General features: G+C 39.7%; 1 protein-coding gene across 2 annotated transcripts in view; it reads left to right on the forward strand.

The window, feature by feature from the left end:
• Positions 1 to 23,220, forward strand: part of CCNY (cyclin Y) — a 50,267-nt gene that overhangs the window by 10,405 nt on the left and 16,642 nt on the right. For both annotated transcript variants that reach the window (XM_009641341.2, XM_035896814.1), the window contains 4 exons: positions 6,668 to 6,768; positions 10,267 to 10,302; positions 14,007 to 14,064; positions 14,165 to 14,284. In XM_009641341.2, the coding sequence (XP_009639636.1) occupies positions 6,668 to 6,768; positions 10,267 to 10,302; positions 14,007 to 14,064; positions 14,165 to 14,284 (315 nt within the window). The remainder of the gene's footprint in view (positions 1 to 6,667; positions 6,769 to 10,266; positions 10,303 to 14,006; positions 14,065 to 14,164; positions 14,285 to 23,220) is intronic.

The raw sequence follows: 23,220 nt of genomic DNA on the forward strand, positions 1-23,220 counted from the left end.
TCTGGTTGAAGATGTCCCTGCTCATTGCAGGCGGGTTGGATTAGATGGCCTCTAAAGGTCCCTTCCAACCCAAACCATTCTAGGATTTCTCTATCAAGTTATTGCTAGAAATTTTTGCTTTAAGACAAGATGAAAATGCTCTATTTGCCAAAGTACTTTCTTCTCTTCTTGACAAGATATACTTTTAAAGCTGGGTCTGTGTTTATAAGCAGTAATATCCACTAAAAATAAGGAGGATTTTTTGCATATTGGGATATTTCTGAAGGAAGAGAAATACTGTGGAAAAGGGAAGTAATACCTCTCTCCAGCATTTTTTTTTCATTCTGGAGGCCCTTCATCAACCTTGTAGCAACAGCTTCCTTTCAGCATCATCTTGTTTAGGGATCTGGACATGACTTCCAGTCTGCTATCCTAGCAACTGGATGTTCAAATCCCAGCAGAGTAATACTGGTTTTATCATTTCAAGTAGAAAAACTAACGTCTGTGTATAGACCAAAAATTTTTCAGCATCCTGGGGAAAAGTTCCTGGGCATCATTCATGTCAGAACCCTGGTCCCTGTAAGTGACCCTGTAGTGATTCATATCAGGGGAAGCTTCTTCCCATCGGCAGTCCTGCTGATAGGGACTAGCGGAGAATGGGGGGTCTATTGCTGTATGTGGTGTGGAGCAAGCAATTCCTGTGAGCCTTTTTGCATGCTTAGAATGAGGTATGGTATTTGCTCCTGTGCAGCCCCTAAATTTTCCTGTCAGAGTAGATAAAGAGGCTGTTCTGCTTTCCTATTGTAAAACTACTAGGCATGTGACTGGTAATCAAACACTTTCAGCTAGTGATTATAAGAGTATATATGGTACATGCTGAAATGGGAACATAGTCTAAAAAGTGCTTTAATCCGTGAAAAATGCAAAGCGTGACATAAAATGTGAATTGTTGTTTTTATTAAGTGCCCGAGGCTGGCTATTGTAAAGGTTTATAATTGCTGTCCAAATTCCTTAAGATATTTTAATTAACATTCCTTACTCAACAAGAAGAACAAGATAAATTGGGAGATAGAGTAGAGGCTTCTCAGGTGCTCTTGAAGCTCTTCTAGAGATTGCTGCTTCTGGTCTTTACTCCTCTCCATTGCAAGATCACAAAAAGCCCACCAGGTCTAGAGGGAGCCTTTGAAGGCCATCTGGCCCATCTAGCAGATTCCTTATACTGATGCCATTCCTAACAGATGCTGTTTAAGATGCTTTTTCAGGCTTCCAATCAGCTAGTATCAACAGGTTTTCTTTAGTGGCTTGCTTAAACTTACTGTTTGAAAAGTTTTTTCTAATGTCTTTCAGCCCCTCGCTTCTTTTCCTGTCCTCTAGGGTGAAGAATTTTACCTCTCCTATCAGCCTCAAGGCAATAAGTTATATGAAGTGGCAAACTTTTGTAGAGGGAGAAACAAAAATAACTTTTAAGGTGGAATGAGAGCACACAGGAGAGTTCTTTTACAAGGTTACTATACAATACTCGCTCTGCTGGGAGCCTAGTAAAGTCCCTCTGGTCAAATTGCACAACACTAGCAATTATATGCTATGTAAATACAAGCCTTTGAGCTGCTTTTAGCGTTCAAAGAAATATTTTATCTTTTCAGGTTTGTAAAACAGGGTGCTTTATCAGTGGTTCAGTAGGGCTGGTGTGTGCTGGAGAAGAGTGCACCAGTGGTTGCTGAGCCCCCAGGAGCTCGGTGGTTCTCTGACGTAGTTGTCTGTAGTTGACGTGAGTAAGGACAAGCTTTGAGAGCAAAAAACTTGCAAGTATGGATCTAGTCTAAGGCATCAGTTTTTGACATTATCAAACATTGATGAGACTAATCAACTGAGGACGAGGTTGAATCATGTCAGGTACAATTATTTAAGAGTGGTTGGACTGGGTCTTTTTTTATTGTAGATGTTGGCAGAGAAAGGCAAGCAGACAATGGTGCAGTTTCCTATAGCTTTTGTTCAGGTGAATATACCCGTATCTAGCCACTAAACCTAGACAACTGTGCTGTAGTATCAAATTATGCAAGATGGAAGTAAATGCAGAGCTTTGCAGAGTGGTGGGTGCAGAGAATTGGGTTGTATGGCTTGCTTGATTTTGGAAACACTTTGTTGACCTGTAAAATCATGTTTCTTCTGTGAAAAATATTGTCAGAACTAAATCATGTCCTGAAGCAATAGAAGATCCCTAAGATAGGAACCTCCCTTTTCCAAGTCAGAAGGAGTTCTGGTGGTTTTGCTTGCTGTTGTAATTTGGCTTCGTGTGTACTTTTATGTGCCAGTTTTGCCTGTCAGCATTTTGTCCAGCCCCTACTGCCTGGAAGCTAATGGGCATGTCTCCGCAGATGAGTGCAAGCAGGCCTCAATTTTTCCATGGGGAAAAGTACTATTTAATAGTACCTTTTAAAATCATGCAATAACTTACACCTGGTTTGATGGAAGAAGAGACAGTACTATCATTATTTAGGACAGAAGCTGCAAATTATCTTTTGATGGACAAGTGCAAAAGAATACCAAAAAAGACTAAAGCTCCTCTGCCAAACTGGAAGCTGACTGGCCAAAGGCCAGCTCTGGTACAAAAGCTGTGTAGCTTCATTAGGGAAGTGTTGCTCCCAAAGGAACAATCCTGCCGATCATCAGGGCAGAGTGCCATACTAGTGTGGCTAAGGAGCTTCCAGGGCAGAGCTGGCTGGTACCCCTTCTGGTCAAATCTGAGTGTGGGTTTTGGTCAGTATGCACCCGTCCGTTAGATGTTTCTACCCCAAACCACCCTGAAATGACTATTTTAACAAAAGCAATAATAACACTTCCCTTTTAAATTCAGGTCTAATTTCTGAGTAATGCTAAAATGAAGGCTGAGAGAAACTAATCCTCTTGTGTATTCTCATTGTGAATTGGGTAGTAATTTGTTGTGATTCCTTTCATAGCAGGTACATAAAAGCAGTTCTGCAGAGCTTGTATGATGTTGATGGCAAATCAAGCCATTCTATTTCTGATGAGATGTATTTTATGTAAGCTTCAAGTAAATCATAATGTTCAAACATCTTAAAACAAACATGATTTGGAAATTTGGAAGAAGAAACTGCTGGTTTTAAGAGCTAGAAGTACCTAGCATTAAATTGAGTCTTGATCTCTTAGAGCTTGTTCTGTAACACATGTAAAAGCTTAGCAAGTTATAAAGCATTTTTTTCCATTATACATATTTTTCTGTAAAGAAAGAAATTCCGCAAAACAGCTGTTATGTATTCACTGTAACCTACATTGCCAGCATTTCTTAATGAATGTCTTTGGTTGAAATGAGAAAGATAACAACTGCTTCTGGAGTAAAGAGCTATGAATCCTCTCCACCAAAAGAAATCACAAAATGATAGAAAGTTGTTCCAGAATTCATCTCAAGTGGTCATTCAATCTGGTTTCTCGCCTCAGAGCATCTAAGATATTTCTGGCGTATGTTTATTTTACCTCTTCTTTACAACTTTCAGTGATGGAGATTCTATCACTGCTCAAATCACTCAAGCTGTCCCTGCCATTAGAAAAAGGTGATAGTTTGAGGTGTGGGGGGGTTGCCATCACCTCCTCTCATACATTCATGTCCAATTTTAATTTTCCCTAGTTCAAAATAAGCCTGCTCTTATCTCATCCACAGCAGTCATGGAGAACAACATTCCCTTCTTTGGAACGCCCTTCAATGTGACTTAAGGCCAATATTGTTTCCAGTTTTTCAGTTTTTCCTTCTAACTCAAGTTTTTCAAACCTGTGATTAATCTTGCTGCTCTCTCCTCTTGACTCTCTGAAATCAGTTCATCTTTCTTGAAATACGGTGGTCAAAACTGGACATTGTATTCCAGCTGAGCAGAGTGGAGGGGTGCTCCATCCTGTTGTATACATGATAATTCTATTGCTAAATCCTGTATGATATTTTCCTTTTTTATAAAAGAGTGAATTTGTTGTCATGTGACCTGTACATTCTTTTGATGACAGCCTTGACAGTTGCTTGCCATCTTATATGGTTCTTCTCGAAGTGTACTGCCTTGTGTCTGTTCTTAATGGATGGCAGGGGTATATTTTTGTGCAGACCGATTCCCAAATTTGTTAAGATTGTTCTGGATTGTAACTTTGTTTTCTAGTAATTTTTTTTAGTCCTCCACAAGTTAATGCCAGCTGCAAATACAGTAAAGAATACCTTGATTCTGTTATAAAAGCCAGGCTAGATATAAAATCGAGGGTGTTTTCCAGTAATTTGGAAAAGGTAGAAAATCTGTTACCTGGCTTACCGTATAGCTGCAGTTGGATGTCAGGGTAGAAGCTGGGAATGTTGATCTACCGATACGTTGGTTATTCACATGGCACAAATGTGTATATATACCCAAGATAGTAGGTTTACACTTGGTACCATTTTTTAGACTGGGAGAGGTACCCCTTCCTGCCAAGTTGTTATGAACAGAAAGTGAGGCATGAGACACCACATACTTGTCTGAAGCGTGAAAAGTTCTAAGCCCAATGAAGTGTGATGTGGGCTGAAAACCGTGAAGAGTTCTGTGATGTGGTAGTTCCAGAACTAAGGTGCATGGCTGTAATCATTGACATGTATCAGATGTTGGAGTGCTGTTTACATAAGAAAATTTAAATCTGATAGTGGTGTTGCTACAGAGTTGTTTTCTGTTTTCACTCATGCTTGCTTTGAACGAATCCAGTCCGTTTACCTTAAATTTTATCTAAAACTTTAAAACATGTTGACACTTAAAATGTAGAATTAAAAATTTCCATGTGCTTTTTTTTTTTAAATGATGTTGAAATATCTGTAACACTCCCTTTTTTTAACCGCTAAACAGTCTCATTTTCAGCTGTTTTTAAGTTGCTTTGCCTTTATCGTGCCTTCAGAAGGTACTCAACAGTGTAATCCAGAAATTTGAACTAAGCTGTGGTAGAATAAAAGCTATAAATCAGCAGTCCCTTAGTCAATCTATACGTATACATCAGTGCTAGTTAATACATTTTATGGCATCAGTGCTTCCAAATTTTCTGTTTGTTGCCTTGCTTAACATATAATAGCTTGGAAGACGAATGGATTGTGAGCTTCCAAAGTATTACAAAGTACCTTTCCAAACTTCTGGAGAGTTTTTGAGAGGGGATAATATTTTTCATTCTTTCAGTAAGCTTTTTAGTTTCCTAAAAAAGCAGTTCAGCCTACAAATTTATTGGTCAAGTGGGGGACCTTGATAGAATTTGTTGGTGAACTTTGAAATCATTTCAACATAATGTTTCTGCAATTGCAACAGCTTCAGAAAATTATTTTCTTCAATTAAGGGAAGACTTCGAATGTTCTTTTGCTCATAGCTGGGAAAAACAGAAAGATGACTCAGATGCATGTAGGTTTTACCAGGACTCTGTTCTGTATCTAATGAATGCTGCTAAGAAGTCTGCTGCCTATGGAAAATGAAATGTTAGTGAGATGATGGATTGCTGGCACTTGAAATAATGTCTGTTTTGGAAATAAGGCAGGGGAAGATGTATTGAGGCAGGAGTCACAGGACTGTAGCCTGGGTACTCAGTTGCTCCGAGCTGCTAAATGTACGTGGATTCCACCGATGGTATTGGCATTGGTCTCTCCACTGAAACGCTGGAAACAACATTCATTGTAAGGCAAATGAAAATTGTCATGTGGATGTGCCAACTGAATTCTAAATCTATTCTGTTGCAACTTAAACATGTGATTTGACTGGTCTTAACTTTCCTGACACAGGTTCTTGGTCAAATTATTAACTCGTGTCGGTAGAATAAGCAAGGATAAAATCAAAGAGCATTAATGACTGTGATAGCTATTAGCTGATATGATGAAACTATTCTCTTTAGACTGGTGGAGTGCTGGCTGCTCTAAACAGCTGGAGGAGAAGCCCTCAATAAAAAATCTTCAGAAATAATTAGTGTGGTCAAATGTCATTTTGTGTCTGAGCTTCCCAATGTTTTCCTACAGTAGTGCAGAAATAGGATTAAAATCTGTTGAAAACTTTTTCTGTTAAGAGATATGGTTTTTTATTTGCATATCCTCTTTCTCCTACATACTTTGATCAGTTTTCTTCCCATCTAATAACAAATGTATTCTTGATGAATTAATTTTTCTGAATTTTCCCTATTAATTTTTAGAGGTTTTAGTAGTTTTACTCTAAAGACCTCTTTCCCCTGTTTCATTCTCTTAGGGTTTGTTTGTTTGTTTGTTTTTTAATTATCTTTTATCCAAGCATGGCTTTATATCTGTTTATAAATCAGTTTTCATTGTTAACATGATTTCTTTTTTACTCCTCCATTTACTCTTTTGGAATGAGGACAGAAACATAGGTCTTGTTCATCTTTGCTTTCCAAATGTATGTATGTATTTGAGTAATTCTGCACAAAATTTTTTGCATGGTTTTGGGGAAGGAGGGATGGAGGGGGAGATTGGGACTTGAAAGCCTTAGTCAAGGCTCAGGCAGGGATTGTTGTGACTTTTGCACTGGTAATTATTTCTGAACTTTCTGAACTGCTTCAAAACATGATCACATTACTGTGTGCGTCATTGTGAGAGACAGAGAAATGTGTTTTTTTCTAAATTCTTACATCTCCTCAGAAAAATGCTTTGGTATTACATAATTGCCATTGTTCTTTTCCCTGTTTTTCATAGCATCCTCCTGGGCAGTTGAGAAGGAAGTACAGTTCCTGCTCCACTATTTTCCTGGATGACAGCACAGTCAGTCAACCAAACCTCAAGTATACCATCAAATGGTGAGGTTTATAATTTTTTTTTTGCCAGAACCTACACGATATTTGTGTATTTATGTCTGAACCATTAGTAAGCAAGCTTCAAAGGTTTTAGTTTTTGAAGTAGTAAATTTATTTAATCCAGTCATGCTCCAGAGGCAGTGAATACGATGAGCAAAGGGTATTACTCTTATTTTAGGTCCGTGCAGAATGAAACTCCCAGTACTGCATATGTCAACAGAAAGCAGCAATTAAGGATCTTAAATTCCAGCAGCTGAAATCCTTGTGTTCGACTGGGTGCTTGTTTTGGATGAGTCCTCAAAACTTACTTGGGTATTTGTTTATTCAGAATTTTGGAATTATCTGAAATTGAAGAGCTCTTTTCAGTTCATGTGAAAATGCTCATTTGCTAAGCTTTCCTTCCAGGTTTCTGTTTGAAATGGAAATTAATTGCCTCCAGATTCATTTCCTCATTGAGTACAAGGCCACAGGCAGTTTATTACACAGCCCTGTATGTGGTGCGCACATGGGCTTACCCTTGGGTGACGCCTCAGATGATCGTTTCAGGTTTCACTGCTGCATTTTTACATTTGGAGAGAAATGAAATTGTTGTTTATAGAGTATTGTTCTTTACAGTTTGTACAGTAAGGGGAAAAATGAGAGAAGAAATGCTCAGGCATTTTATGCTGTTTGATTGTTACGATTGCTGATGCACTCTCTTGAGTTGTTTGTAGGGTGGTTACCTTGGTGTGCTCAAATGCAAAAATTTAAGACAAAACCTGAGCTACAGAGATACGTACGTGAGAGACAAATATATTCAGACTAACACGTCCGAAGGAATTTGTAATGTTGGTTGTCACTAAAGCATGTTCTTAGTTTTAATGTTTAAGCAAAAAAGAGGGGAGTGGAGAAGGGATTTGCAGTCAGACTGACACCTAATTCCTCATCAGCTATTTCTGCTTGAAGTATAGTCTTGCTTTCCCTCAAGTTTCTTTAATTAGTAACTTAAAAATAATTCAGGTGAACACTGGAAAGAGGTTTTTCATTTTTGAGTTGGTTTTTTTTTTTCCTCCTGGAATCTCATACTCTTCTGCTCTAAAAGCCTTTGCATGTAGATTTATGTAATTGCGGCCTTTTGGGTGGGTTTTGGGTCCCTTTTTGCATCGGAACTGAGACTGCTCATGGAAAGAAGAGATGGGTTCAGTTGTCCGCAGCAGCTGAGAAGTGTTTTCAGCAGGCCATGGTGGCCAGCAGCAGCCTTGTGGAAGAGGAGGTAGAAAGACAAGCTGGGGGAGCAAGGTGGTGATATTTGGGAGAGCCCGGGGGTGCAGGGCGGGGGGCAGAGCTGCGGGGAGGAGAGGGCACGTGTCAGGCTGGCCGAGCCGGTGCTGGGTCTGGCTGGGAGGCGTTGGGCAGGGCTGGGGCCAGGCTGCCAGCGTGGGAAGGGTTGGAAGCTGCAAGGGGTCAGAGGGTTTGAAAAAGGGTTATGTGGGGTGAGAAACTGGACTCTGGCACATGAGGCCTCTGGGTGAGGAGTCTTTTCCTCCTCTCCTCTCCTTTCTGGCTGCACATTTAACAGATTTAAGGGTGAGGAGATTGCAGGATTACTGCTTTCATAGTACCGCTTCGTGTCCTGCCCTGATCCTGGCCGTATCTGCAGATAATGACTGTTGCACGTAGGTAAATCTATGAGGGATGTATTTCGCCCAGCTCATTTATTTCTTCTGGTTCATGTTATGCACCGGTGTGTTTAAAATATTAGTGCACCTACTGGAGATCTGCAGCATTGGTGGGGTGGCCGGGGAAGGTGATGGAAAGCTTCATAAGCTCCTGTCCTGCACGCTGAGCGCTAGCTGAACCAGCGTATGAAAAGCAGAATGAAACTTGGATCAGAGTTAATCTGTTACAGACCTTCAGATAAAGACCTTCAGATTCTGATACAGATTTCTAAACAGTAAATATTTTCCTAAACTTAATTTGACATTTTGTTACAAAAGCAACCGTATGGGCACCAAGCAGAGCTCTGCACATAGATTCTGCCATCAGCAGTGAACTGAAGCTGTAAGTGTGTTCTTAGGGGTGTAATTTAAAATTAAGTTTTAGGACTAATTCTTTTTGTCAATAGCTTTCAGTCAAGTTAAATTAATTCATAAATGTGGGGTTTATGTTCAGTGAGGACTGTGTCCTTTAAATGTCCACGGTACACTGTATCTCTTAATTCCTTAACTATGTATCTATAGAAAAAAATCAAATTTGAAAAACACTGATGATGTAAAAATGTTAATGCAGCCAGGTAAAAGCTATAATGCTCATACAAAGCTAGTAATATACATTTACTTACAACTGTTCAAAAAAACCCCAAACCCACATGCAACCAAACCTGAAATAATTTAAAATTCTGCTAACGGGGTAGCTCCAACATACTGTTTACCTAACATGCAGTATGTCAGTTTTCATGTAATAACTCTGGAATAAAATTACAGAGCAACCAACTGACTCTTTAAAAGGCCTTTTATGGAAAAGAAAAGGAGAGGAGTTTTGCGTCAGTATAAGACATAAGCATCTTACCGTGAATCACTGACAAAACAAATCGTCAACAAATAGAACTGGCGAACTCCCTCCTCCCTTCCCCTTCCCCTTTAGCTTTGACTGGGTTTTATGCTGCTGGAAAAAGTAGGGAGGGTGCTGGATTCTGCTTTATCTTTCAATAAAGTTCTATCATTAATAAAGCATGTGTCCTTTGATAAAGCTGGAGTCGTGAGTTGGAAACTGGGGAAGAACCATGAGAAGGCATGTCTTAATTTTCTTCAGTCTCAAATGTAAATGAGATCAGTCACTTGTATACATAATTAAAATCTGAGCTTTCCGTGAATATAAAGGTGCATTTTGTCTTTGCACAGAATATAAACAGAGGTACTTGGGTGTGTGGTTATGAACAGGGGAAATGCATAATGCAGTAAGTTATTCAGGGAGTTGTCTTTCCAGAGTTAAAATAAGGAACTTGATGCCATAAAACTGTAGGAGCCTGGGATATGAATCTGGTTTGTAAGTAACTACATAGAAAGACAGCCAAAAGTTAATGGATTTAAATATAAAATCATAAGCCAAGGGTGATTAGAACGTTTCATGTTAGCCTGGCAGCATGAGCAAACAATTAAAGAGACTGTCCAATGCCTGTGATGCCTTATCTTTGACCTGGGAAGTCAGTGGGAGTTCTAGCATTGACTTAAGCGGAGTAGGGCATTAAATGGAAGGTATGTGCCACTTGGTGTGTGGAATACGAAGATTTTTGTAAGGTACTTTATTACTGGTGAAAAGGAGGCACTCGGAGTGTGCTGAGCAAATACTATAAAATTGTCTGTTTACAGCAGTTTTCCTGGTACCCAACAATGAACAGAAAAAAACAGGCTGCTGAGTATACTTTTTGTCATGCATTGTGCTAGGTTTTCAGTTTGCATGTTAATATGACAAATAATATAATTTGACAGTCCTGAGATATTAACTCTGTATTTTTCTTTACAGTGTAGCTCTTGCAATATATTACCACATCAAAAACAGGTATGTGAATAATGAAATCTTGTACTGAAGATACCTTTAATCAAAACAAATGAACTGCCCAAACCCTAAAAATCTATGCTATGTTTCTTTCAAAATGTTTTTGGGTAGTGGTTTTCTTATTTCCCATGTTAGAAATGAGAAATGTATTCTTTTATAATTTTTATATGTATTATTTTACTTAGAAAAATAAAAATTAGAAGATTATGTACCATAAAAATTTGGAAGTACAGTTCAGCACTGAAAAACTGTGATGATTCAGTGTTTGGTTTTATGTGCACTGGGCACTTCTGCATTGTTGCATATGTTGCAGTTACCTATAGAGAAATCTGAATAATGTCTTTCAGATTTCTTTTTTTAGGCCACACCTTTCTAAAGTTAACTGTGTAAATCAATGATCGGTTAATTGCTTTTGAAATAAAATCCGTGAATTATACAGTAAGAGTGACATTGTGAATAGATTGTAATTCAAGATGCCTCAGAAACAGAGCAGGTCCTGGCTTATCTCTTCTGGTGTAGTATGTTTTAGATCTCTGCTCAGTCAAACTGATTAAAATTGAATAGCAAATAGGTTCTCTAAAAGGTAACTTGGTACGTAAATTAGCTTTCTTCATGCTGAATTGTGCTTTTGTGTCTTAAATTCCCTGTCCTCATGATATGTCACAGTATCATAAAATAGTATTTCCTGACAGAGATCGTATAAATATGTTGAGTGACTTTTGTGTCCATGGCTTTTCAATGTGTCTTTTCAGAGGCTTAGATCTCGATCTAACAAGCCACTTACTTACACATTTTTTTCTTCTGGACTATAAGAGGTCCTACTAGAACAATTTAAAGTTAAGCTGGTACGTCATTCAGGACCATGTTTCAGGTCACTGGAACCCATCACACTTCTTGAAACAAGGCTGACATCTAAAGAGAAACCCTTAGAAGTGCACAAGGGCAGAAAGGCTTAGGACTTGATCCCTGCTGAAAGCTCTTAGAAGACTTTCCAAGACGTCAGTGGGCCTTGGACTGAAACATGGCAATATCTTTAAGCAAAAGTTGGAGTGAAATCTTCTCACAAACTTTTAATCTCATTTCCCAGGAAATGAGGTGTTAGTGATCATGCTTGGATTACTTGTTTATTCATCTGTCACTCCCTTTTTCCCCTTTCCTCCATTGTCCCTGGGTTGGTTTGGCTAACTAGTCAGTTTTTACTACGCTTGACTAAATAATAGAGATCTCAAAGATAATCAGACTCTATAAAGTTTTGTGGAAATAAGTTATTCTGAAGCGCTCTGTTAAGTATCATGCCAGCTAAGTAAAAGGCTTAGGAGAATGGGGCACATTAGGGGCTACAGCGGGTGAGAAACTTCAGTAAGAGCTCACAGTGGAGCAGGTCTGGCTGCAGTAAAATATGCCCATGCATGGTCTCACAGAGCTTGATGTAAATTTGATCTACCACTAGGAAACAGAGAGGCTAACCCGCTATAAAAGAGAGAGTCCCCTGTCAGTGTCTTGAAAACATTCTGAGTGTTACCTTCTTGGGAAACTTGCTATCTGTCCTTTTGCTTTGGGGCTGGAGAGGTGATTTATGCAGGAAGAACTGGCCGCTGCTTCTCCTGAAGGCACCCGGGGTGGGGTACGCGTTCTCCACGCGCCCTCTGCCGCGCTCGGGCCAGGCGGCCTCTCGCGTACGTCAATTAACGGCTGGGAAATGAAGGATGTGAAATGACCCTTCTGTCTTCGGTTGTCTCCGATTCGGGAAAAAAAGCAATAGCAGAACATATGTGCTGTTTCCTGCCACTATAGGCGAAAAGGAAGTTGTTGACGTAATGTGGTAGATTTGGGTTCATTATGGGGGTGGGGAGTAAGAAACCACTGTAACTCTTATGCAGACTCAAGGTTGATTTTGGCAGAAAAGGAGTCAGGCACCTGCTTTGCCAGAGAAGAATTCTTTTCAGACTATTTCTTCCTTTTCTTCTGCTCAGTAGGCTTAAAACTAAATTGCTTTCTAATATTCCAAACTCTCACCAATACCTTTTTTTTTTACAAACTACACGTGAAATAGAGTATTCCTTCATATGTTTCCCACATCTCATTTGATTGTAACGTTGTAGTTCTCATTCCTTCTTTTCCCAGTGTCTCCTACCATTGTTACATGGATTGGCTTTCTGCGGCTTTTGTTGTGCTTAGCTATTCAGCAAGTGGTAGAAGATGACACGTATCTTGTTTTCAGAGGGATGCATAAGTATCGGTGAATTTCCTACATAAGTGAATAAAATAAAATAAACCCCAATAAACAAACCATGAAAAATACTTAGATCCATTAGGAGATGGTTCATTTTTGAAAGATAATAGTGCGAATTTGTTCTAATGAGACAAAAACCTATCAATTCCTTTTTTTTGTGCAATAGATTTTTTTTTTTAGGGCAATGAAATGTACCTTTGTAGCATGCAGCAGATACAGCACGGAGAAATAAAATAGGAAATTATTTCTTTCTCCTCGTTGTGAAAGGCCACAGCTTACTGTAGCACATCAATGATTCCAGTGAGACTACTTCTGCATTAAGATAGTAGCCTTTTTATGTAGAGGTAAAAGAGTCTGGCCTAAAATCCTTGCTGGTTAGGAATTTTCTAGTAATTATCTCAATCTGCTTTTTTGTTTTAATTTAGGTACACCTTTTTTTAATGGTTTTTTTTTCTTAAAAAAGGCGTTTATTTCTAGTGTTAGCAGGCTTTATAGCAGAAAAAATGTCACCTTCAGATGTTGAGGTTTAAATGTTAGCTGCTAATAAGCACATTTTGTAGGCCTGAATTCACTGTAAAACTTGTGTTTGCACATTCTGAGAGACACGTGCTGTTGAGTAAAGATAGATAACATATTCAGTGGTTTTTCTATTAAGAACTCTATGACCCAGGTACCAAGGATGCTATAAATAAAGATGGGGTTGTAATAAGTGAGTGACATGGATGCACCTGTCCAGAAAGCATCCAGTTCTAACTGGTGCTGTTATACCACTTGCTTTTGTGATTGTTCGTGTTCCTGCCAAGATTACACACAGCAAAATCTTAAATTGGGTTCTGGATGTTACACTTGTGAAGTTGTGTCAACTCTCATGCTGATCTGGAGCACCATGGATCTGATTGCAAAACAGTAAATAAAAACAAGGAATGGGAATATTATTTTGTCTGATTTTTTTTTTTAATATACTCCTTTTTGCTTTCAGAAATCATTAGTAGGATAGGGTTTTCCAAAGAAACAAACAGTGAAGTATGTATGTATTAACTAAAGGGTAACTGTAAAAATAGTGCTGCATATTTGTAAATGTTCATGATGTTGACAACAGATGAGGAGGAGGAATTAGTTAAAAGAAGAGATTGCAAGGATCAACAGTTAAGAAAAGCTGAGCTGATTTTATGATCATTTTGTAGTTGTACCTCTTAGGTTGTGAAAAAGCCTCACAGTAGATAGTGCAAAAGCTGTGTGGCTTTGGAAATTGAAAGCTGAAAATTTTAGCATACTTCGTAATATGGATTTCATATTACATGTGAACCTTATGGCAGAATAGGTCCAACTTCTAGTTGCAAATCCCATTTCTGCAGCATTCTAAGCACCCTGCGGCATGAGAAGGATTGGAGTTTTAATGGTACACTTGTGTCTATGAGAGCTGCATGCTGCCATGCCCAGATAATGACGCTACTTTGGTTTTCATACCTTTTAGGGACACAGACGGAAGAATGCTCTTAGATATTTTTGATGAAAACCTTCATCCCCTTTCGGTAAGTTCATCTGCCTCTTCTTCCCTTTCGTGTGAACTGTCTGTCCTTCTGTCTGCTTTGTTTTGTTTCAGTCACCTATTTGGGAGTATTTCTTCCTTAGAAATCCGAAGTGCCACCAGATTATGACAAACATGACCCGGAGCAGAAACAGATTTACCGCTTTGTTCGGACGTTGTTCAGTGCTGCTCAACTGACTGCTGAATGTGCCATTGTCACCCTGGTGAGTGTCCGAGGGATAACGTCAACGGCCTGACAGACCCGGTTTTGTTCCCAAAGCCTGGGTTTCTATGATTTAATAGATCTAGGTGCTGCCAATGTATTTTTTCTCACCCTGGAGACCAAGGGAATTTCTTGACGGGAAGAGATACTACAGTTCATTTTCTTGCAGAGAGTAAGCGATGGAAGAAGAGATTGGGTAACACGGGATACAAAAGCCAGGGTTATGTCTTGCCTTCACCGAGTGATAATGTTACAGGCCACCAAGGTGACTAATAGAAAATGCAGGTGGCATTAGTGGTCTGAACAGGAGGGAATGTCAAAAGCAGAAAGGCTTCCACTTTTGGGGGGTTTGCTGTGTGTCACTGTAGCTCCCAGCAGAGACTCTGGAACAGCTGTAGGTAATTTAATCACACTACTGTGTGGTTTGAATTGATGGGCGTGTGGAGGATTCCGTGACTGATTGGGACATGTTGGTGATGGCTCTTTTTTACTTGCACTGTACTTGTCTTTCAGGACCACATCATAGGATTGAACAATTGTACTCAAGGCTGAAGTTCAGTGGCTTAAAAATAGCACAACACAAAGGAAGGTTCAGATTTTCAGCTGGTGTGGATCAGCATAGCAGTGTGGATTGAAGGAGCTACAGTGTTCTCCACCAGCTGAGAATTTCTTAATTTTACTGAAATTTTTATCCTGACAACACGGGCAAGCCCCTTCAGCTTTCAGGCACAATTTTGGCCATATTCTTAACTCAGACTTAAAAAAAACAAAATGTTTTTTTTTACCACTACAACATGCGTTTTCATAACAGCTTTGTTATGCACTTGAGGTGGAAGAAGGGGAAATTGGAGAAGGTGGGTTTTGAAGCCCAGATCTAGTCATTTCCTCTGTTAATCTCTCTCCCTTGGCTTCTAAGATTAGTTGGCAGGCTTTTCTTCTTCAGACAGTCAGAATGAATTGTACTAGCCAGTACAGAACAGGAATATGAGAGAAATAGGGCAAGAAACACCCTGCAGTGCTCCACCCTTACATTTTGAAGTATTACCCTACCTAGTTACTTGACCCAGCCATTACTTGTTTTCTGAAATGACATTTTGTCTGTCTCTTTTACAAAATTGTGCTAAGTTCTTGTCCTTCTCCCTTTTCTTCCTAAGTGTTTTCTGCTGGAGGCAAGATAATGTTGTGTGAATCAGTATGTTCTTGTGTAACTTAATTAATCTACTGTCAAATACAGTGGAACCTTGTTGTAGTTATCTGTTGTTTGATCTCAGGTTATTCGATCAATGAGGGCACTGTTCAGTAGAAGGGAAGAGGGCTTTTTTTTTTCATAACAGTGTCTTCCTGTTATTGCAATGCATGGGAAGTTCTTCCCCACAAATCTTGTTAACTCGGGCACATATTTCAGTATCTTTCATTTGTAGCTACATCCTTGCCTCTTCTGGTTCTCATGTGGTTTCCCTGCAAGTAACTCTTTTAGTGTGATCTGCAATGAATTATAAATGTTATATTGCAGAGGCAGTTTCTGTAGTTTTTAGTGCTTGAAACCTAAAGTGGCTTGGATTTTTTACCCAATGCATTGATAACAGATAAACTGGTTTGTAGCCTACTTCTCAAAGCAGCCATGCAGATGTTTGCGGATGGGTTTGGTGCAGGTGATCAGCATTACTGTTCTGCTGTTCTTGCCCATGTTTTCAGGAAAATAGCGCCTGCCTGACCCCTCTTTCCAGAAAGCTTCAGAGTATTGGGCTAAATAGTGTTTTACAAGTATGACATTCTGCTGCTGCTGTTCTCAGTTTCCTCTGGACTTCCAGATCCCATTTCTTTATTTGCTGGTGTCAGCAGGAGGGGCCCCAGAGACAGATTGTGTTGTTTCTGAAATGTTCAAATGTGGAAATGGATCTGTTAAAAAGCAATCAACCCTTCCCCTCTCCCCACACTCCTGAAATCTTAGGAGTGTTGATATTGCTATTTATGAACCTCCCAAGTGCTTTCAATTTTGATATCCTGCCTGGAGAAGAAGCGAGCGGCATTCCCTGCTGGAGCTCATGTTTTGCCACAGTCTGGCTGTCCGTCGGAGGGCAATGTGATAGCCCTGCCTGCCACTCGTTCCTCCTGGGAGGCTTGCCAGGAGGCAGGAATAACATCTGTGGAGATCACAATACGTTTTGAACGAGATGCTACAACTATGCTCTTTCTTTCACTCACTCTAATTACTTTTAAACAGTCCTAACCACCCCTTTTTACTGCCCAAATTATTAACATGGTGTAAGGTGTGTAGTTGAATGCACTCGCTGTTTGTCTGTCTACATGCCGCTGGCCAGGTAGCAGCAGCAGTTACAGTTGGTTATACAGCAGCCTGTAGGTTCAGGACAGGAGCAGAGTAAATGTGAAACTCCAGACTGTGAGATAAGCCAGTCCCCAGCAAAAAGCCGGCATTGTGTTGCTTCAAGCACTTAATTAAAATATTTCAATTAAAGCCTCCACTATTACAGCAAAACCAATTTATAATTAAACAAAAAAATTAATTTTCACACAGCCTCCAGAGCTGCCAAGAGATTTCCCATAGTGATAGGTGAAAAATTAAAATCTCAGGTTGAAACAATTAAATACTAATTCACATTATTTATTTATAAAATAATACCATAAGAATAAAATTAGTTTTAAGAATCGTGTTGCTGATTCAAAGTCTTGCAAATAATGTTTTTTGTCCCAGTGAATAGCTGAACTGTACTCTGTGACGTGACTTTGTGAGAAAAATAATGCACATGCGCTTCTCCCTCGACCCAGAGTATTCCCACCCCTGCTGAAACTGAGAAATGCCCGCCTCATGTTCACCGGCTCCGCAAGTGCAGAGGTGGCAGGTTGTCCTTATGTTAATCTACTAATTGGATAGCAAATAAAAACGTGAACAGGAGCGTTATCCATAGTAACAGGAAAACAATACAGTGTTTGCATGTCATGAGAATTAAATATTTATGTTTTGTTCTTTTGTTCCGTAAAACAATCCTATTAACTAGACCTAAAGAGGAGAATGCTCCAAGTTTTCTTCTTTGCCTTGGCATGACTTTCTGAGTTTCTTGCAAATAGGCCAAATCTAAGGCTTCTAATATACTTGTGTCTGCAGTAGTTTCAGAGAGCATACATTTTGCATTTGCAAATGTGCAAATAGGCAAATATGCTAGGTCTATGTGATATGGTGATATGTAAATACATGCAGCATGTGAGCTGATTTATTCCTGTGAAGTTCAGAGGAGTGTGCTTTTGAAATATGTTACAAAGTTAATACTGTGACTGAGAGGATTTGATATTGGGAAATTTGAAATTTGAAGTACCTAAGAATAAATTCTCTTTATGAAAAATAGGGATTTAATTAATCCAGCAAGATGTTCCAGAGGTCTTACTGTACTCTTCAGTCACATTTTCATCAGCTAGGTAGAGAGAGGATATTGTTGAACTGTGTTGTGAAAATTATAGGATTTGAGGAGAATTTTGTTTTCTGTGTTTTTGGAGGAAAGGAAAAAGCTTTTAACTGATTTCCTTTCACTGGGATATTTTTGCTTTTAAATGCTGGTAAAATATCTCCCCCGCCTGTATTTCTACTGAAGTATCAAAACTCTGATACTTGTTTAAAAGAAAACAAAAATACAAAAGAAAATGATCAGAGTCCATAGAGATGCTTGCAGCAGAGGTCCTTTTCAGCTGGCCCACTATAACTACCGATCCTGATGCAGCTAATGGAAGATGCAGGTTCCTCCAAAGACCCCAGAGTACCATGCAAAGAACTGTTGATTGCCTGGTTTGACGCTGTCACTCTCCATCCAGTGACCATAAGGGATTGTGAGTGCAGTTGGCTGAGCAAGGCAAAGCATTGAAGCTGGGCTCCACCTCGTATGAGAAGCCCATGGGAAGAGTTGTGTGTACCCAATATTGTTGGTGTCCACCTTTGTCCTGGGCTTCAAGCATTCCCTGGGAGGTGGCTGAAGCCCACCTCTTTGCCACATCTGAAGATCCTGAGCCCCTTGGCAGCTGGCCACATGTCAAGGTACGCCCCAGAGAAGGGCAAGAGGAACAGGGGCCTTCGTACCTGTGCTCTGGGCAGTGGTGGGAGCAGAAGACTCTGATTCTGGTCCCTGGTTTCAGGGTTATTCTCATCTTTTGACTACAGTCTAACATACAATGCATGAATGATTCAGTTAATACTTCTATGTCTCTTAGTCAAGTCTTGCTTTAGGCCTTCTGGCATATACACTTCATAAAAAGAAAACATTCAAGCTGGGGGGTTGGGAGGGAATTTTTATTAAATCCCCAAGAGAAGAGGACATTCAGTCAAAGAATGGGTTTCTGTTTAATGATGCATCTCTAAGGGCTTCTGTGTGGGCAGGGAATGAATACTGATCCCAGTTTTAGACTGGGAAGTCTATGTTGCCTAATAGTTTCAGTGCATTTTATATGTATTACAGATCTTTGTCTTAAAATGAGTAAATTAGGGGCCAAACCTGTAGATGTATGACTTTCCTCTCAGTTCCGTTAGTGCCTCCTGTAAATACCTACAATGCTACTTTGCAGTTGTTCCCATTTTCAGAGTTTTGTGACTGCATCTGTTATTCTTATCAACATTTGGTCTCAAAAATAAAAATTGGATGAATTTGCAAGGACCATGATGATGTGATGTCCTTTTCCACCAAATGGATGGCACCAGACCTTTGTGGAACATTTTAAATGCCCAGCTGGGCAATTGCAAAGCACAATTATTTCTGGAGAGTCATGGTAGGGAGCTGACTGATTGCTTAGAACAGAGCATATGGCAATTTAGTGATTGGATTAGAGCCGTAATTTGGCTGTATGGGACCCACTACCAATTATAATTTTTTCCATACAAATATCTTTTTAGTTTCAAGGCATTGTGACACACTGAAGTTTTCTCATTAAAGAGGGAGGACTGTGTGTTTCTTCGTGATGTATTGGGATGGAAACTGTTTTTGTTAGCTATTCTGTGCTCCTGCAACTTAGAATATGGGTCACCTAGTGAGTTCATATGGAGTTTAAATGGGAGAGGGAGGGAATGAGGTTTTTGCAAATACATGTTCATTTGTATATTCTCAATTATGGTAGTTAAAATACCAAAAACATTGTCTCCTTTCTGTCAACGTAAATCAAGTGAGAAATAATTAGAACCACTAGAGTGTTATTGGTAAAACAGAGATAGAATTTGACATAAAGCAATATAAAAACAGCATGAGAAAAGATAATGTTTTGCTCTTGCTGCTGCCTCAAAATTCAGAATTATTCTAGCAATGTCAGTGACATTCCTCAGTGACTGCCCATTTCCTTAGTGTGCTGAGACTCCCAGTCAGCCTCCTTGGAGGCAATGCACAACTTCTGACCTCTCCGTGTTACAGAACCACAGAATGGCAAGGGTTGGAAGGGACCTTGGGAGATCATCTAGTCCAACCCTCCTGCTAAAGCAAGGTCACCCAGAGCAGGTTGCGCAGGACATTGTCCAGGTGGGCTTTGAATATCTCCAGAGAAGGAGACTCCACAACCCCCCTGGGCAGCCTGTTCCAGTGCTCTGTGGTGTGTTGCACCACAGGAAGCTCTGGTACTGCAGCCAGATATAATCACAGAATAATTTAGGTTGTAAGGGACCTCTGGAGGTCACGTCTGGTCTGGCCTGGGCTCAAAGCACGACCAGCTGGATCAGGCTGATCAGGCCCTGACCAGTTGAGTTCTGAATTTCTCCAAGGATGGAAATTCCATAACCTCCATAGATAACCTGCTCCATTGTTTTAGGGAAAACTAGAAAAAAAAATTACAGTATTTTGGGCGCTTAGACTGCAACTCCAGTGTGATAAAAGGTATCAGTGGGTCATTTGTCATTAATGTTGAACAGCTTCAAAATGAAATAACAAAGAGAAACAAAACTTTTACAAGAAACCCATAGTAAGATTTTAATAAAGTTTGAGTGTTCCTTTGGATTATGAAATAGTGAAATGAAATTATTTGATACTTTCATATTTGGTGTATATCCTCTTGAAGGGAAAAAAAAGAGGAGGAAATAAACCTCCAGTATTTTAACTTCACTTTCTACTTGAGAGTATTATATAATCTACAAAGTATGTTATAGCATCCTCTGAGATGGAAAAAATGAGATGTTGTTTCACAGTAATTAAAACTGAACCTCTTCTGTGCTATCTTTAGCTTTCAGTTTCTTCAAACGGATTTATGTTCTGTTGATTGGGATGTTGTGTAACCAACTCTCTGCTATCCAGGATCGTGGGGAACAGGACATCCTAGATAACTGAGACAACACTGGATGCTGTGGTTACTATCAGATACTTGGGAAGTCCAGGATGGATTCACCCAACTGCAAATAATCACCCTGGGGATTAGTTCTGGCTCAGCAGTAGCCCTGCTGGAGCAGCATTGTGGGAGCTTGGATGCTGGTGCCGATCTGGTTAGCCTCCTGCCACGCTGCAGTTCTGTGTCTGGATAAAAAAAGCTCCCCAGGACTGGTGGTGATAATGGATGGCTAAATGCTTCACCACCATGCTATTACAAGTCCAAGTCCTAGGAGTTAAGATCAGAGGCATCCAAAGTAGCGCAGCATGGAGTCATTTGGGGTCTGTCAGGTTTATGAGCTCAAGATACGTGCTGAAACAAATCAGTTCTGTACCTCTGCTGGATTTGAAATGGCTTGGAAGCCATTTAGCTGCATTCCTGTGGTGCTGCATCTAAGCTAATGAACCTCTCCAGAGTTCACTGAACTCAAAGCCAATTTGGGATTACCTATACCCACAGAGTGGTAATTTTATTTAATTAATAGAATTTTTTAATTCAGATAAATGAATTCTTAACAAAGGTAAATCATCCAATTGGTTTCACTTATGGTTAAACAATAATTTGCTGATATTCGAAGAGTAAAGGTCAGTCATTACAAAATCTTGGTGCGAGTCTGTGGGAGGAGGTGAAGAATAGTAATCCAGTATTGCTCTTCTGAAATCTTAACTCTGCACAGTGTATCTTCTGAAGTGGGCTCAAGTTATTAAAATGTCTCTGATGAGGAGCAAGTGATGTCCATCAAAGCTTGTTAGACTGTTGGTCGTATAAAACCATGTGGTTTGTTCCCAAACACAGCAGACTAATAATGGAGGCATCAGACTCTGAGCTATTCAGTTTGTAAGTAAAAATGTATTGACTGGTGTCCACTGATATTTTCCAGACTGGGACTGCATTTTCATTTCAGCTAGAATTTGAATTATATTACAAATTAGTTTTGAAGATTGTAGTGTTGTTGGTATTAACACTGAGTTATATTTGTTTGCAAGCTGGGAAAAATTCAGAATGCTATGTTGACTGAAGCCTGGGAACTTCTGCTAATGTCACATCAGTAACTTGAATCTCTTATTTAAATAGTCTTGTTATCCTTCTGTAAGAATCTATAAACATACAGTCATAGAATTAAGTGGGTAATGATAGGTGTGATGCAGATGGCTCTTGGAAGCTACTAAAGTGAGGAGAACTAGGTGTTGAATTAAGGCAGAATAAATCTGTTGTCTTTTTGGAATTGAACTTTTCAATCCTTAGTAGAGAAGTGCTCATAAGTTTTGCCACAAAAGCTTACTTTTCAGAGGAGGCACTGCAAAGGATGAATTAAATAGAATAAAAGTAACATCGGTATAACATCGTCAATTAGTTTTAAGCTTTAGTTCTGTTTGTAAGCATGGATCCAGCTATTAAAAGCGAGTGGAGGCAAATCATTAATTTTAACTTATGTCTTAGATACAAAAAGCTCATTTTATCTTTTATTGGTTCTGGATCTATAAAGGAACACCTGCTGAATTAATTCTGAGGGAATGAGGTTTTCAGTTTAAAAAAACCCAAACCACAGTGTTTCTCACATCGTTTCTTCTGCATTTTTTGGTCTCTTGACATATAAGTAAATCTTTTCCAGCATTCTGAGATGCGAGTTACAATATTTTTTTCTAGAGTGAGCTTTTAAAATTCAGCTTTATTATATGACTTTACAGCAGCTAGTCCTAAAGAACATGTAGAAAGTTTTGCTTTTGAAAATTAAGCCAGTGAAATTCATTACAGCGCTCGGATATACTGAACTGCACAGTACATACAGAATCTCAAGTCTGTTCAATACAAAACCCATATTTAAGAAAATGACGCCTGTGTTTAAGACACTAATCAATGTATAGACATAATTGCATACAAATGGCATTTCTGTGTGTCACATTTACCATTACAGGGTCAACGTTTTCAGTGATTTTTTTTTTTTTAAATTTTTTTTTTTTTTTAATGAGGTGGAGCATGCCTGCCTGTGTGTGGGAAGACTCGCTTGCCTTTGCCAGCAAAAGCAGGTGGTGTTCTCCCACCAGCCACGAGTTTGTTTGGGATGAGTAGCGTAGTGACTAACCATCCACCAGCCTTCCTCTTCAAACGGGCTGAGAGCCACCTGGCCCTTCTCCAAAAGTCTGTACTGATTCAGCACATCTCTGCAGCAGCCAGAAGCATCCCCCTTCGGTAGTGTAGGCTGGTGAGCGGGTGGCGGGCTCTACCTCTCCTTTTTACTCTGATGTCCCATCAAAGTAAAAATCTTGGTGCTTGGGCTGTTACCGTGGCCTTGGCCTAGTATATTGAAATGCTCTGAGATGAAAACAGTGGTCAAGAGCTCCGTTTGTCAGGAATGATGAACTTCCTCACGTTTGCATAGGAGCAGAGCTCACTTGGCTGCCTGTATAATGCTGTTAGGAGGATGCTCCACATCAGTAGGGCGAGACCTCAAGTATGTACCAGCCTTTCCTCTGCCTAAGCTTCACTATCTGCGGAGTCACCTGGTTCTCCCAAACTAGAGCTAGAGAGCGCTACAACAAGGTCTGTGTGCATAACTGAATGAGCTTGACTGAAAGTTGAAGAACCACACGACTGTGA

This window comes from Egretta garzetta, unplaced genomic scaffold (genome assembly GCF_000687185.1).
Source record: "Egretta garzetta isolate BGI_Z169 unplaced genomic scaffold, ASM68718v1 scaffold6, whole genome shotgun sequence".
NCBI lineage: Eukaryota > Metazoa > Chordata > Aves > Pelecaniformes > Ardeidae > Egretta > Egretta garzetta.